At 37.7% G+C, this 17922-nt stretch overlaps 1 protein-coding gene across 1 annotated transcript; it reads left to right on the forward strand.

Moving 5' to 3' along the window:
• The first annotated feature begins 546 nt into the window (after positions 1 to 546).
• On the forward strand, positions 547 to 11508 carry LOC115918886 (low molecular weight phosphotyrosine protein phosphatase-like). Its single transcript, XM_030993407.1, has 5 exons — positions 547 to 675; positions 4821 to 5011; positions 7158 to 7219; positions 8153 to 8252; positions 11316 to 11508. The coding sequence occupies exons 1-5, from the start codon at positions 633 to 635 to the stop codon at positions 11400 to 11402; spliced, it is 483 nt and encodes a 160-aa protein (XP_030849267.1). The 5' UTR covers positions 547 to 632; the 3' UTR covers positions 11403 to 11508.
• Positions 11509 to 17922: the final 6414 nt, after the last annotated feature.

Here is a 17922-nt window from a genome sequence, read left to right on the forward strand (position 1 = left end):
AGATTTCCCACCACAGTGGATGAGAAAGGCATAAAGCAAGACTAAAGTACAGTTTATCAGCAACATACGGGTATCACCATTTTCTTGATTGCAATCAACTAAAATTCACATGTATGGATGATTACATGTACGTCCCCCCCCCCCCCCCCCCAACATCAAACTCTGGCTACGTGCCTGCTTATAGGAGTCACTGAAAAGTGTTGTACCCTCTTTTTAATAAATTGTTTTCCAAAGCTTTTTTTTTCCTTATTGTTACTTCGACGTTTGTTTATGCATTTTATGTTTTCTAACGAACTTCCGATTCCAGTCCTTTTTAAACAGCATTTTTTTTTTGCCCTAGAAAATTAAAAAAAATTGCACCCCCCCCCCCTCCTTGAGCGCCAGGGGGGGGGGGCATCTCCCCAAAAAGGTAAAATTAACGTTAAAAAATGTAAAAATACACATTTTTCCCCAGGGGGGGGGGGGGGCTGGATCTGCCACTGCATTCTCCCACCCTGCGACCGCTGCCCAAGAATAATGTGTGCATTTTTCAGATTTATATTTTCAATTTATTTATTTGACGACACCTTAACTAAAGCCGTCTGACAATTTTTGTGAAACTTGAAAGGAAAGACAGATTCTTGATCTCCGCTATGGCTGTTGCTGCAAATAAATCCGTTTTATTTGTTTGTCTCGGTGAGTATATATTCGTTTCCCTGAAAAATAGTCTCGCTAGTTATTAATAGGTCAATTTCGACCACATTTTACAGGTGCAGTAACGTTTGCCACTATTCTCTTACCTTAGCCCCACTAACCTAATCTTTTGTAAGTCCTGAACTTCGTATTCATTGTGTGCATTTAATAGTGTGCAATTGTACGCAATGTGTGTATCGTGTGCAATTGCTGCCTCTCAGCACGTATACAGCGCTAGAGTAGAGGTCAATACGCATTAGCATTGTCTCTATGCTTTGCTGGAGTGGGTTAAATCATTCATAGGCCTACCATTTTGGTAATAGACCTAGAAATCTATGATTTTAAAAGTAAAATGGATAGAAATTTTGTAAACTTAGATCTAGCCTACTTTTAATAGGGAGGCCAATGTCCGGGCATAAGGATTCTACACCTACGATTTGTGCGCTCGCCGTCCACTTAAAAAAATTAGCAGAGAGAAAAAAATGATGTAAAAATAAAAATTGATGAAAATAAGAAAAGAAAATAGACCTACAATGATACATTTCACAACATAGATCTACCTATAATCACGGATCTGTAACTGTCTTTCACCATTTGTTGACGATCTTGCAGATTTTGACGTATTTGTATCCAATGATTTTCGTAGCAGAAGAACATGGCGAGCGCGCACCACCGACTAAGAAAATCCTTGAGGGCGTACAGGTTTGCTCACTAAAAACCTTCTCATTGGCAGAAGGTAGACCCTAAAAATATGGGATCCGTTTTGAGTAAAGAACTTTTGATAGAGATCAACATTTCAGATGTTCACAATTGTCACTTCTAACCACTAGAAAATATAAAGAAAAAAGATTATATTTTTTTAAATACAGATTGTTACAAACTGAACATTTACCTTTACCTTTACCCGAGATTCTGGAAGAATGCTGTGTTCTCAGCAGTCGGGCTTCCAGTTCAATTTCATTTTCTTCCTTCTCGTAGTTGGGTGTCTTCTTGGTAAGTGTCTGGCTCAGTTCTGCGTGGGGTATTCTACTCATATGGGGAGCAGAAACGCTTGTCCTTCCATACTCGATCCAGTCTGGCTTTAAAGGCATTCACCGTGGTAGCAGTGACTACCTCTTCAGGAAGTGTGTTCCAGTCATTGATGACACGTTGGCTGAATGCATCCTGTCTAATCTTCGTTGAGCATCTTTGTTTTACGATCTTTAGACTGTGGCCTCTTGTGTTGTGTTGTCTTGTGTTGTGTTGTGAAGGTAGATAGAGTATGATGTTTATGTCAATCTTGCGTTGGTTTGAGCCCCATAGCTACAGCCATCTCAAAATGAGAAGAAAAACAGTGAACAGTGATCTCATTGTTCTAGCCAAATACGGAGGTCTTGCGACATCATAATATGAATATGTATGAGCTCCGGTCATATCGCGCGCCAGACAAATCTCTCGTAGTCTCACACACAGTACCTTAATCTCACAGCACTATAGACTCGAGTGTCGAGCTCGTGCAGTAAATCATGCATGAGAAATGTTTAAAAAAAAGATATTTCAGTAAAAAATGTCTACGTGAGCAGTCTATACTCCCAATTGAGAAGTTCGGTTGAAAAGACATGATTGGATGATGTGTTGTCAAGTATAGCCGGTCGAAGAAGGAGAGAGAGAGAGAGAGAGAGAGATATCCAGGTAGCTAGGGTAGGGTACGTATGCGAGGTATAATTATATAATATTGACTGGCCTTGAGGGGTATATCAGAAATATTGACCAAGCTCAGATCATATTGCCCCGAGTCGAAAGACGAGGGCAATATGGTCTTAGCGCGGTCAATATTTCTGATATCCCCCGAAAGTAAAGCCAGTCAATATTTTTATTGTTATCCAAATCAGACATCTAGAGCAAATACAGACATCCACCATGACAATCTCAAGAACTGAACAAACTTTGTCAAACCAACACTGTGCATCCAGTGCTTGACAAAATTTTCGATACACTGCAAACAGTGTGTATTTGGTGTGATTATTACGTCACAATAGAGTGCGCGCAAAGTGCGCAGGTTCTCGTACGCATAATATTAATAGATGCGCAATGAAAATGCGAGACCGTGGAAAATACCAAGGTATATTTTCACTCGTCTCTACACGCAAAGTCAATACGCGCAGGGAGACCAAGGAAAATACAAAGAATATACCCCTCCGTTCCCACTGCTAGTGAAAACTAGGGCAATACGGTTTTGTAAATGACCAGCTCAGATGTCTGATACGGGTAATAATGCATATTATTCCGGGGATTAAATAATGTGTTGTGCATTGTGCTGATTTTCGAGGTCGTTCTTGTTGGTTGTACAGTAGATCTCCGACTGAAATCATAAGGAATACTCATGAGGAAATCAAGTTATTGGAATACACAACTAAGGTAAATATCAATGAATTATATCTATTTCTTTCCTGCCAATTTTGATATCTCTTCTTCATTTTTGAACCATCGCCTTCGGCTCGTAGTAGTAGAAGATGTAATCGTTCGCACATGGATTTCAGCCTGCATCAAGGCTTGCCTGTGTCGGTGTGTACGTGTGCGACCGATTCAAGGCTAGCCGCTGTTGAGTGATTGTACTTTCGCGCGAAGTTTTAAACTTCATCATGAACTTTGTCCGGACAATGACACGCCCATTCCCTCGGGCCTGTCTAATTATGAACGTAATTTTGCGACATGAAATATAATTGTTTCAAGGCTCTTATGTACGGATAGGCGTAGAAGGAAATGCCTTCAAAAGAGCTGGATATCTCCTATTTTATGGAACTTATGGAGTCGGCAGATGGTTGAGTTGTCTTAGTGAAATAAAATGCTTTCTTTTAATCTTTGTTTTATTATAAACAAATTAGTAATTAAAAAGTTGGATTTGGGCATTGGCCTCCCTACTTTTAAAGCTGTTCCCCCCCCCCCTCCTCTTTTTTATATAGCTCCCTTCTCCTGATATTGGCAAAAACCAAAATGCGTGCGTCGTGGATACTCTACCAGTGATGTCATTAAAGGCAGTTGCGCATTATCCGGCAGGTGGCTGTCTATCTCGCATGTGCAGATAGCCTGTCGTCGTTAATTCTTGTCTCCTGCCGCTGACCTGTATTAACAACCGATCGCAAAGATTTAATAAATGCGATGTAGGCTAATCGGGCGTTGGGGTCTCCCTTCATTTTGAAAAAAGTCATAAAATTAGAAAATGGCTGGACATGGCTGAATACGGTTGACCCAATCAGTAAAAGTAGGCTCAAATATCTGCAAAACAAAGTAAATTTTCGCCAACGAAACTTGTAAGTTCCATTCGTTACTTATTTGTAATCATGCAGCATTGATTCATTAAATTGTTTATTTTTCTTATTTTCACCAGGGGGGTGATTCAAAGTCGAACCTATCTCTAAGTTGGACTTAAATATTATGGAGAGCCATTTGTAGCCTTTAACTCGTATCCTGCCATGAGACTGCTAGCGCGCTATTGTTATAGTGCTCTGTGCACGCGAGCGCGCTATTGTTATAGTGCTCTGTGCACGCGAGCGCGCTATCTATTGAATGCCATGTTCATGTTAGCGAGCCACCGCTACTCTGCTTTGTGCACGCAAGGGCGCATATGTAATAACAGTCATTGTTCATGGCCATTGCACCGTGCTGAGTGCTTTTGCAGCGCTATTGAAAGTACCATTGCGTGCATCAGATTATCGGCTTTGGATTACGCGTCTTTGTATTCAACAGTCAGATTGGATTTTCTCGAGTAATTTAGTGATTTGTTTTTTGAGAAGATTTAAATAACACGCGCTTGAACCAACCTTAAAATTAACTTGGCACACAGGAGATTTGTGGCTGGCACAATAGGGATTAGCACTTTGGCACTGGGTGCATTGTATGGGTGGCAGCTTAAGAGTTAAATGAAATATATTCAAAAGCAAAAATTTAAGTAGGCCTACTTACTTAGGACTTTTCATAAATTCCACATCAAGAACATGACATCTCCCATATGATAACAGAAAATATGAATGATTTGAATCAAATGTTATGCCTTTTAAAATAACTTTAACAAAATATTTTTAAAGATGCTAACAGCTTTCCATAATTATTTAGTCCAACTTAGAGATAAGTTTGACTTAGGATCTTTGTGAAACACCCCCCCCCCCCAGGTAACATCTGCCGATCTGTGACAAGCGAGGCCCTCTTCAGGCAGCTGGCGGAAGAGAAGGGTTTCGCCTCGGACTGGAAGATCGACAGTGCAGCGACCTCGACGTACCAGATCGGAGATGAACCAGACTCAAGGACAAACCAGACTTTGGAGAAAATGGGACGCAAACGAAGCAAACATATTGCTAGACAGGTATTAGTTTCCTGAGAAAAAAAATAAGATGTTCCTAACCCCCCTCCCCCCTCCCCCCCCCTCCCCCCCCCCCCCTCCCTCCTAAAAAAATAAAATAATAATATATAAAATGATATTATAAGTTTTAAAATCCTTAAATTGGCAACACATTGAGAGGTTCAAAATTATTGTTATAATTTTTTTTTTTTTTAAATCAACTTGGCCACTTTTTCAATTTTTCATCAGTATTTACCCATGGCATGCATATGGTTTTCATAGAAGTTACACTTTATTAGAGCAGTGTAGCATTACAAGAAAGATGCCTTGTTGCCAATTCTCGCTACCCTAAATAGGTACGAAAATCTCAAAATTCGCGAGACGAGGTAATTTTCACTCTCTCGGGTCGTCACTACAACTTCCGGTATAGAGTCCCATCCCAAGTCACGGCCTTCATCCACCCCCATTTTTCAGGGTTCTTACGCTTGGAATCATGAGCCCAGCACTGTGCAGCCTCACAAAAGAAAACCATCGTCATTGATGTCAAAAGACGCAAAAAACAACGAATGAAATGTTCAAATAAACGTTGAAATATTTGCGAAAAAAAAACAAGACCGAGCAGACGACATATTCGGTGCATACACGTTGTGTGGCGACGGCGTTTTACGTTTGCGCTATCGCGCGCCTGCACAGGAAGCTGTAATGTCGAAAAGCTATCCCATAATGCAATGCGCGTTTTCAGGATTTTCCCCGGATCTCGGCAGAATCGCTATTTGGGGTAGCGAGAATTAAAAGAACAAAATGTGATGAACTTAGCCCTTCAATGTTTTTATTTTATCCCATTTGATAACTAGTTCCTGTGCCTTTTAAATAATGTTTTTAATGCCATTTTTGTGGTTTTGCTTTTGTTTTGTCTTTGTTTGTTTCATATACACATACACATTGATTTTTTTTGTAATGGGGGTTGTCATTAATAGGCCATTTACAAATCCCACTGTATTTGAATTTTGTGTGTGTTTTATACTTGTTCTTTTCTCTTTTATTGCTCTTTTTGCAAAGCTTCTGCTGAACTTTGGAACAAACTACCTTTTACCTGCAAAAACTGTCAGACTGTCAACCAATTCAAAATTGCTTTTGATGATTAACTTACTCTGTTCACATTGATGTATATTTCATATGTATTGTAACTTGTAGGTTTATTTGTCAATTATTGTTTTGTTTGATATGTAATTGTTTATCATTGTATTACGTTTGTTATATAGCTTAGGGACTTTGATGAAAAGTGCTTTAAAGTGCTTTATAAGCACCATTTTTATTATTATTATATGGTCTATTCATTCAAATCAAATGTGAAAATAAAATGAATTGAATTGAATTGAATTAGAAGAATCACTGTCCTGTAAAGGTTTAAAAATAAGGTTGTAATGTAGACTTTTCACTGTGAACATGACGGACAAAGGGTATGTTTATGCTCAACTTTTTCTGGCCAGAATCAGGCATCTGTTACACATCTGTTTAGTTCATAACACGGTTGCGTCCTTTCTCACTTTTGTAGAATCACCGAAAAATCGCGATCATGATCGCCGATCGTAAACTCACAAAAAGGTGCGTTTACAATTTGTAAACACGTTTAAATCAGTGGGGTCAACGCACTGACCTTTAGGGGGTCTACGTAGCATGCACAGTGCAGGTTTGCGAATCCAGCTGCAAGTCCAATTATGGCCACCCAGCGAGAATTGCCTGGAGAGGCCAGAGAAGTCAGCATAAACAGTACACCGTGGAACTGCGATTACGATGAGCGTTTAGGATGTGCATTTCAAATAGCTCATTCTGCCTTCAAAATTGAGCTTAAACGCACTCAAAGAAACAGGACAAAATATACAGTTCCTCATTCTACCCTCAACAATTGCTGTTGGTAGACAAAGGAACATTCCTTCACTGCTATTATGTAAAATAAGTAGAACAGGTGAATATGCATGTGACACCTGTTCTACGCATTTTTACATAATAGCAGTGAGGGGATGTTCCTTTGTCTAACACAACATTTTTTTAGGGTAGAATGAGGAACTGTATATTTTGTCCTCTTTCTTTGTCCGTCATGTTCATAGTGTGTACTTCTCAGGAGACAACATGTTTAACTTTTCTCTTACCGGTATTTTCTTTAATACAGATCACCAAGCAAGATTTCAAAGATTTTCAGTACATATTTGGGTTCGATCAAAGCAACATAAGGTATGTTTAACCATTTTAGTTATGATAATAATATACTTTTATATGTCTTTTGGCAAGGCAGGGCTCAAATTAATCCAAGGCCACCAAGGCCATGGACGTGGATGCCCTTTTGTTTGGCCTCAATGCCCCTCTCATTGGCCTTGGAGATTTTTTGTGCCCTTTCCAATTCTCCCTATTTGTGCTGTAATATAGGAATGTACCCTACAGAAAAGTGGCCTTGCCCTAAAAATATTGAAATGTAAGGCCTGGCAAGGCATTAATCTACATTTGCTACTCCATACCCAGGAGAGAAATGAAGACCTGGTAGGATGACAAAAGCCTTTGTGTTAGTCATTGCCATATGCCCTCACAGTGACCATATAGCAAGAATGCTCCTCTGGGAGTGGAGATGGTGCACATTGTGCATGAATGAATATGAATCCAATGACTGGGGTATTAGTATCCTGAAAGCTCTAAGAGATAGTATTTCTTATTAAGCGCTATATAAATCCAGATTATTATTATTTCCTAATTTCTAACGGTAAATTATTGCACATTTTTGGGCCTGCGCATGCTAGTGCTCGATCTCCCGATGTCTTTTTTGTTTAATGTGATAGGATTGCAATAATAGAGTATCTTGGGTGCTTCGCAGGTTGTGGGTATGTTTGTTGAGAATTGATTTTAACAGACCCACAACATAACTTGGGGCTTTACCGATTGGCGCTTTATAGACAATCAACAGTACGTGCCTCTTAAAAAGCGATTAGCTGGAATGCTCACCAGAGAGTGGAGAATGTCTACTATAATGTGCAGAAAAGTAATTGAATCCAGTGGCTGGATTGATGATGATAATGAAGTCTTTTTGGTCATTTAGTGGTAACGCACCATGAAATTATATTATCATATATAAGATATTATTATTATCAGTTTTTTGTTTTGTACCTCGCTTTTCAGCAATATTAACAGAGTGAAACCAAAAGACAGCAAGTCACAAGTTCTCTTAATGGGAAAATATGGAAAGAACGGGGATGAAATCGTTGAAGACCCTTACTATGTAAGTATTTCTATGTAAACTACAGTCAATCCTGTCTTTAGTGGCTATCTCTCTACCAAGGCCACTTGTCCATAGTGGTCATCAGCGCTCAAAATACACGGGGGCGGTGGGCGTTTCGCCCCTGTGAGCTACATAATCGCCCCCGTCAGGTTGCTCATGGGGGCAATTGCAAAATTAAAAGTCGCCCCCGTGGAATTATAAAATACAGATTATCTTTTCTGTTATAACTTTAACACAATATTGAGTTTCAATTTTCAAACCTTAAACCAATGAAATGGAACTAAGATTAGCATGCAAGATTTCTCGTTTTATGAGTAGGCCTATTATTACCGATTCAGCTCGCAGTGCAGTGCCGCCGTCAGCAGTGGTTATAGGCCTACTGCGCCGTTAGTAGTGGTGCGTGTGCACGCTGCCGCGCCATGTCTGCTGGAGCTGGAGGCGATCGCGCAAGGGCAGAAACATGGTCATGAATCACAATCATTATTTGTCGCTTAATGACCTTGTTTTCTTTTTCGTTTGCAAGGGGAGAAGAAGATATGTCACGTTAAAGACATCATAAAGATCAGTGTTGTATGCGTATATATTATATACACAGGCCAGTAACAGCTATGTAGCTTGTAAATTTGTAAGAGGGAAAATGCTGATTGAAATGATAATGAAAAAATAGCAAATAATTGAGGAGTATCATAGGTACCAATTCAATGGATATTTGTATAAAAAGAGCCCCCGTGAGAAGGCTCACGGGGGCTCTTTTTTTTGGGGGGGGGGGGGAAGAGCCCCGTGGACAAACAATTAATTTGAGCCCATGTGGATATCTATAGCTGTGGTAATGAACAGGTTTTAGGTCGTATTTGGAATAGCTTTTTTGCAAATTTTCGTGCTATAACTGTAGCAGACAAATTTGGTTAGCAAGAAAACAAGGCGTCCACCTTGTGCGTTCACAATGAATGTGCATTGTTACAAAATTCATTTTCGTCCAGTAAGCAGCGTAAGGTTAATCCACTTTCGTGTGCTTACGGTTAGCAGTGCTATGAAGTAGAAACTCATACATAAGCACAGAACCAGCCGATAAGCAGCTATATACAATTTTGCCCTGGATAGTAAAGTGGTTGTACACGGGTCTTTTTATTAATTTAAAAATAATGATCCCTTAAGTGTCAAAATAGAGGCAAAGTTTATTTAAAAAAAAAATATATATCACTTTTTTGACCTAATATGACCTTGAACTTGACCTTATTGCAAATCCCTGAGTTCTGGCGATCTCTTAGTATTACGTAATGAATTGGCATCCCCAAGTTAGTTTGAAATAACACCTTAAACGTTTTTCTAGACTATTTGGTTCAAGTTCACGTTTGTACATTAGACCATGCGGACTGGCTGCCATTTTAGATATGACCTCTCAGGGTCATCAGAGGTCACATCAAACTGTGAAATAAACTAACTGAAAAGGATTAAGGTGGAGGACTCGGCAGGGGAACCATTCCTTAATAAATTTAAGAATATAGGGGAGAACAAATGACATATAATGGGGATTTAACCTTTTGTAACCATTCAAAACTTGCTATTTTTAGTCAATTTTGACCTTGACCTTGACCTTAATGCAACACCCTGAGTTATGGCGATCGTGAAAGTATTACCACATGAATTGGCATCCCCAATTTAGTTGGAAATGACACCTTAAACGTTTTTCTGGACTATTTGGTTCAAAAGTTACCACGTTTGTACATAATTAGCCCATGCGGACTGGCGGCCATTTTGGATTTGACCTCTCAGGGTCATCAGAGGTCAAATCAAACTGTGAAATAAACTACCTGAAAAAGATTAAGGTGGCGGACTATGCAGGTGAACCATTCCTAAATAAATTTGAGAACAAATGACAAATAAATGCGATTTAACCTTTTGTAACTACTCAAAACTTGCTATTTTTAGTCAATTTTGACCTTGACCTTGACCTTGACCTAAATGCAAAACCCTGAGTTCAGGTGATCTCAAAAGTATTACCAAATGAATTGGCATCCCTAAGTTAGTTGGAAATGACACCTTAAACGTTTTTCTGGTGTATTTGGTTCAAAAGTTAAGCGTGTTTGTACATTAGACCATGCAGACTAGCGGCCATTTTGGATTTGACCTCTCAGGGTCATCAGAGGTCAAATCTGACTTCCCTCCACATCTGAAAATAAATCTTATGGTGAAAGCAAACTATGCTGGAAGTTTCATGCTTTTCTCAAAAAGTGCACAATTTTCTTGCTAAGCCGCTGCACTACTACGACTATTACTTCTACTAATTCCTTCTACTTCTACTACTATTACTTCTTTTAATTACTTCTACTAACCCTACTACTACTACTTCTACTACTACTACTAATACTACTACTACTACTACCTCTACTACTTCTACTACTACTACTACTTCTACTAATTACTTGTACTACTACTACTACTACTACTACTACTACTTCTACTACTACTACTACCACTACTACTACTACTACTACTACCACTACTTCTACTACTATTACTTCTACTAATTACTTCTACTACTACTACTACTACTACTACTACTTCTACTACTACTACTACCACTACTACTACTACCACTACTTCTACTACCTCTACTACTTCTACTACTACTTCTACTACCTCTACTACTTCTACTACTACTACCTCTACTAATTCTACTATTACTTCTACTACTACTACTACTACTACTACTACTACTACTACTAATTCTACTATTACTTCTTTTACTACTACTACTACTACTACTATTACTTCTACTACTACTACTACCTCTACTACTTCTACTACTACTACCTCTACTAATTCTACTATTACTTCTACTACTACTACTACTACTACTACTACTACTACTACTAATTCTACTATTACTTCTTTTACTACTACTACTACTACTACTATTACTTCTACTACTACTACTACTACTACGATATAGCTCAAGTCCAACTAATAAGTCAATGTTAGTCTTTGTGAAACAATCCCCAGTATTGAATTTGGTTTCTTATTTTATGTTTCTTTTTTTTCTTATTCCTTTCCTATTTACAGCATGATATGGCAGCTTTCGACACGATGTACGAGCAATGCGATCGATGCGTACGAGCTTTCATCGCAGAGGTTGAACCAGGCAAATAATTGAATAACAGCTTTTCTTCACTGACCTGGAGGGCGTTTCACAAAACTTGTCATCAGTGACCAATGACAGTGTTTGTTATAAGCTACTAAAATCCTTGCTTCTGATTGGTTATCAGCAGATTTGTCACTGATTTCTGTTATTTGTCATTGAAAAAAGGTTTTGTGAAATGCCCCCCTGATCCATCTGACACCTCTATGTTCCTCAGATGCCCTAATTTTTGCCATTCTGAGTCTCTTCGACATTTCATGGTGCCCCTAGCCGAAGGACGCAAGCTCATTGCACAGTTCTGCCTAAAGTCATTGTTTAACAATGTTAAATCTGAGATGCATGGCCCTACGACTATGTTATCAGTGTCTGTGATATGGTGTAATATTGTAGCCTTAAAAAATTGCACTAAAAATTATCATAAAGTGCCTCAAAAGAGTACAAACCTCTGAGTGACTGGTTTCACCATACTCATTTTCCCTAATAGACTGTAATGTAATAAAAAAGTTTTTTTTTTTTTTTTTTTTTCAATTTCGATTTCCAATCATAAATATATTTGTAATCAGACAGGTGATCGGCTTCTAAAAGTCAGGGGATTCCTGACTAACCTAAAGGTTTCTAATTATGATTGCAGCATGAGCTAGATCCAGGATTTTGTTTCAGGCAAAGATACCCATCCCTTTAAACGGGGACACACGCTATTGCGATCGTGTTGAAAATAGAAATGACAAATGGATATCATGGAGACATGAGTTTTTGTTTATCTCATATTCATTACAGAAATATGGTATCTTAGGGGATTATGGGCTTGATACGAGGGTCTTTTTTTATAAAACCTGTTATCAATAACCTTTTCGAATAAATGTTATAAACTACTGAAATAGTGGCATTTGATTGGCTGAGAGCAAATTTTTCATAGTAATTGAGCATTTGCTATTGATAACAAATTTTGTGACACAGGGCCAGGAGTACCTCAACCCATTTACCTTTATTGAAGACTTATGGTATTTCTAGGTAATAATGAGCTTTACACCTGGGCCTGGTTTCATCAAACATGTCATCAAAAAGTAATGCTAAATTTATATGACAAATTGGCTCTCAGCCAATCAAATGCCACAATTTCAGTAGCTTATAACAGTTATTATTACTTGTTATTGATAACAAGGTTTGTGACACAGGGCCCAGGTGCTCCATAAATCAGTGGAGTATCTCTACATATTTACCTTTATTGAAGACTTGTGGTATTTCTAGGTAATAATGAGCTTTACATCTGGGCCTGGTTTCATCAAACATGTCATCAGGAAGACGTGCTAAATGTTTATGACAAATTTGCTCTTGGCCAATCAAATGCCACGATTTCAGTATAACAGTTATAGTTACTTATTATTGATAAAGAGGTTTGTGACACAGGGCCCAGGTGCTCCATAAATCAGTGGAGTACCTTAACCCATCTACCTTTATTGAAGACTTATTTCTAGGTGACAGTGAGCTTTACACTTGGGCCTGGTTTCATCAAACATGTCATCAAAAAGTAATGCTAAATTTATATTACAAATTGGCTCTCGGCCAATCAAATGCCACGATTTCAGTAGCTTATAACAGTTATTATTACTTGTTATTGATAACAAGGTTTGTGACACAGGGCCCTGCTGCTCCATAAATTAGTTGAGTATCTCTACCTATTTACATGTGAACTAAAGTTTAGGAAGGGGCTTTGATGACAGTGCCGATGGATTCAACCGCATTTTCACAATGCATTTGTGAATGCTATGGAAACGAGAGAAAATAATTATGCAAATAAGTTTAAAGGGATAGTTGAGTTCTGTTTTCAGACCGGAAATACCTTCAAAGTGCATGGTTATTGCTCTTATTCTTATCTATGACATTTATAGTGCCCTTTTAGAACCTAAAATTGCTATGAAGGTAATTTTAGACCCCAAAATGTGTGAAATTTAGCCAATACGATCATACCAGTTCAGCTTTACTTTCAAAAAAACATGGTGACCGCATTTTCACAATGCATTTGTGAATGCCATGAAAACGAGAGAAAATAATCATGCAATTAAATAAATTTCAAGTTTGTTGCCCTCTGTATTTCTTAATGTGAGTTTGTTTCATTTCAACAATCTGATTCAAGAAATGAAGTACAGTATATTCAATAATTAAAAGCAAATTATGAGATTTCTTGAACTATTGTTGCATTTTATGTCAAATTAATTACATGCGTGAGAGTTTATTTTATTTTGACAATTTGATTCATTAAGTGAAGTGTAATGAATAAATACAAGTCAATTAAGAGAAATTTCATGAAATTTGTTGCATTTTATGTTCTATTTACCTGTCTTGGGCAGACTCCAGTGTCTCCAGAATAAGTGTGCTTAACTAATTTTTCAAAAAACATGAAATGCTCCTATGCTAGCCCATTGTGAAATAAACTACACTGGTTACCAGTTGCGGACAGAATTCAATACCGGGTACTTGTACAAACTTTTAAAGGCATCGTTTAACAATATATGTTAAACCTGAGATGCATAAGGCCCTACGTGTTACCAGTGTCTGTGATATGGTGTAATATTGAAGCCCTCAAAAAATTGCGCTTCAAACTGATCACAAAGTCCCTCAAAAAAGTAAAAATCTTTGAGTGACCGGTTTTGCCATACTCATTTCCCCTCATGGACAGTCGTGTTATAAAAACCATTAGGAAAACGCAAAATGAAATTTCGATTTCCGATCATAAATATATTGATAATCAGACGGGCAATCGGCTTGTAAAAGTCATGGGGTTCCTGACTGACCTAAAGGTTTATAATTATCATTGCAGCATGAGTTAATCAAATCCAGGATTTTGTTTCAGAATCTGAGACAAAGTTACCCAATCCCTAAAGCTATTTCAACCACTCTTCCCCAAAGAATCTCCTCTTTGAGCAGGGACCCGTTTCACAAAGCCTTTTTTCAATGACAAATGACAAATATCAGTGACAAATCTGCTGATAACCAATCAGAAGCAAGGATTTCAGTAGCTTGTAACAACAACTGTCATTTGTCACTGGTGAAACACCCCCAGGAGAGGACGTCAGTGATACAAAGACGTAACTCCATTTTAGCCATTTTGAGAAAAAGTGGTTGATGTGTCACTGAACACTTGGGCTTTAAAGGGATCGTTTAACAATGTTAAATATGAGATGCACGGCCCTACGTATTATCAGTGTCTGTGATATGGTGTTTTATTGAAGCCCTAAAAAAATCGTGCTTCAAAATGATCAAGAAGTGCCTCAAAAAAGTAAAAGCCTTAGTGACCAGTTTTACCCTACTCGTTTTCCCCAATAGACTGTATAATGTTATGAAAACCGTTTGTTCCTGACTGACCTAAACGTTTATAATTTTCATTGCAGCATATGAGCTAAATCAAGGATTTTTTTAAGGATTTAAGACAAAGTTACCGGATCCCTTTAAGGATCGAGTTAAGTCTATCAGTGTTTCACTAGTCATTGACTTTAACGAGGTGTTGGGTGGTATTAAGTATTTGTGTTTCTTGGAAAGCCCACATTTTTCTGAACATTTTGATATCAAATACTCATTTTTGCAATATATGGAGTACGTCTTTGTGTCACTGAACCCTCGATAATTGATCGGGGGTCAAGGATCACATTTTGTCTGCACTTTCTCATATCAGATAAACAAAACAAAACAGTGCATTGCCAAAATCGGTACAAAAATAATGTTGCAATTCTTAAATGATGTACATACTTCTTTAGTGAACATAATATACATTGCATCATTACAAAAAAAATGTACAAAATAATCATTCTTAATTGCATAATGATTTGAGAAAAGGTGAGGAGCCTATGAATGAAGCAAAGCTTGTAAAGCTATTAGTCCCCTTTAAGGAAAACGTCAAATTTGTATTCAAGAATGCCGGGAAAAAAGGGGGAAAACGAGTTTAGTACAGGGCAGAGAGGGAAAGTGAACCGAATAGAATAGATGAGAAAAAAGGAAGAAGGAAGGTGAAAGAACAGGGACCCGTTTCACAAAACCTTTTTTCAATGACAAATGACAAATATCAGTGACAAATCTGTTGATAACCAATCAGAAGCAAGGATTTCAGTAGCTTATAACAACAACTGTCATTTGTCTCTGATGACAGGTTTTGTGAAACACCAGCCCCCATAGAAGAAGTAGTTGGAAGAGAGAGCGAGCTAGAGGTGAAAAAGGAGAGAATTACGGTCTGGAATCATCTAAATGATAAGTAATTTGGCCCAGTCTTGGTCAAAGTAACAAGCACTGTTCACAGAAAGATGTATATTGGACTACACAAACATGTGGCATAAAAATGTGGTCCTCATTTTTAAGAGTCACATGTCATATTTTAATAGAATAAGAAGGTATTTGAAAAGCCATGCTTTTCAGGGAACATTTTATCTCTGATGTTCTTCCACACTTCCACATAATAACAATAAAAACGTTCACAATTTCCCTTTTTACTTCTCCCCAGAATTCAATGAACCTTCTCTTTATAAATATATGCATACATTTGGTTGGATTTCGCAAATGGCTTAAGTAGAATTCTACCTCCTTAAACCTGAATGATGAATGACATGTTCACCGTCATCTTCTACTACTTCTACTACTATTACTAATACTAATACTACTGCTACTACTTCTACTCCTGCTATTCTACTTCTACTACTTCTACTACTTCTACTTCTACTACTAATAGTACTACTACTACTACTGCTGCTGCTACTACTGCTACTACTGCTTCCACTACTTCTACTTCAAAATTCAAATGCATGTTTATATGCAAGATTATTCTGCCTGTCTTCTACTCAGTCTACATCGATTTGTAGTACAATTGAATGTTCAATCCTTAAATAATTCATGCCTATTGTCAAAGTCCCTTTGAAATTTTCCAACCACAAGCATCTTAACAGTCGCACATTTGTTCCTGCAGACACATGATGACCCCCAAACTTCCCTATTGTCTCATTGATCGATGAGGGCAGTCCAGCCAGTGCTCATTCAAGATGAGCAGAGTCTATAGCGAAAAAACTATAGCGATCAATAAAACCAATTTCTCCCCAAGTCTATCTCTATCTCGCTACATTACGTTCTACGCCTTTTATTTGGATAGCTAATTGTATCTTGTTGTATTTTGGTACACACGACGACTCTTAAACTGTTTTGAAGTCTGTTTAACTGTTTCGTTTTTATATAGAAGGACTATAACGGCAATATACGACGTATACCGAGTTTCTGCGGTAAGTACCTTAGTTCTGGTTTATTGACATCACACATAATAATACTCACTGTTGTTATAACAATTTTTTTCGTGATGTGTGAGCTAGCGCTTGACCATTCAGCATACTCTTCAAGATTTCCAATACATTAAGTAGATGCATTTTGGCCTGTTTCTTAAGCTTTTCTTGTTCCAAAAGCACTTAAATGTCCCATGTGGATAAAGGAAATATTATTTCATGCATTTCCTCTTTTTATGAGCTGTAGTAATATCATAATCAGTGTTAACATAAAATTAATTATATACATGTGTGTTTGTATATATATATATATATATATATATATATATATATATAAATATATAATACCCTACATGGTACATTAAGTGGACATCATAAAAATCCTAACTCTAATCCTAATCCTAACCCTAAACCTAACCCTAACCCTAACCCTAATGTCTCCTTAATTACTCAATTTTGTTACTCCAAATGTCCCTCCAATGACGCCTTTAGTAAAATTACATATATATAGAGAGAGATATATAACAAAAGTGGGCCTGCTATGAGAAATAAAACGTAAAAAACGTTAAGAGGACACCAAATTGTCCTCCTAATGACAATGTCTACTTAATGAATCATTTTTCACTCCAAATGTCCCTCTAATGACGCCTTTAGTTAAATATACATATAAACATGCAGTACACTGTCGCTCATAAAGTTGGAATATTTTTGTTTCACCCCAATTTATGGAATTATTTTAAAAATAATTTAAAAATAATACATCTAGATAATAGTATACATTCTCAGTTTTTATTGAATAATAATTTGACAATGTGTGTTTTCCATGACTTCTAAAGCATGTGTATGCTACTATGCTTATCAACTAGGGGACCTACGCCCTTAAGTCATAAATGACAGTAATGAGGATTAATGCCCCCACAAAAGGGCACTAATATAGCATATCGACACGGTTTTGATCCTGGGGCCTCACAGTTACAAATCCTCTGGGTGGCCATGCATTATGGCTCAAGGCATGGGCACACAGAGGATTTTGTTATGTTGGGAACCGGGGTAATTATTGAAAATTTATTGCATTTTCTTTTTTAAAATTTTATTTATGGAAACTGCCCCCTAACCTAGCCCCCGCTGCGAACAGTCATGGTTTAGTGACAAAGCAATGGCCTCGTAACTGTGAGGCCCCAGGATCAAAACCGTGTTGATGTGCTATATCAGTGCCCTTTTGTGGGGCATTAATCCTCATTACTGTCATTTATGACTTAACAGCGTTGGTTCCCTAGTT

Source organism: Strongylocentrotus purpuratus, unplaced genomic scaffold, assembly GCF_000002235.5.
Source record: "Strongylocentrotus purpuratus isolate Spur 01 unplaced genomic scaffold, Spur_5.0 spur5_scaffold_20, whole genome shotgun sequence".
Classification (NCBI taxonomy): Eukaryota; Metazoa; Echinodermata; class Echinoidea; order Camarodonta; family Strongylocentrotidae; genus Strongylocentrotus; species Strongylocentrotus purpuratus.

Excerpts from the sequence above, each read along its gene's own strand:
- LOC115918886 (XM_030993407.1), top strand. The coding sequence starts at position 633 with ATGGCTGTTGCTGCAAATAAATCCGTTTTATTTGTTTGTCTCG. Across the intron at positions 676-4,820 it reads CGTTTTATTTGTTTGTCTCG|GTAACATCTGCCGATCTGTG; the intron begins GTGAGTATATAT and ends CCCCCCCCCCAG. Across the intron at positions 5,012-7,157 it reads GCAAACATATTGCTAGACAG|ATCACCAAGCAAGATTTCAA; the intron begins GTATTAGTTTCC and ends TCTTTAATACAG.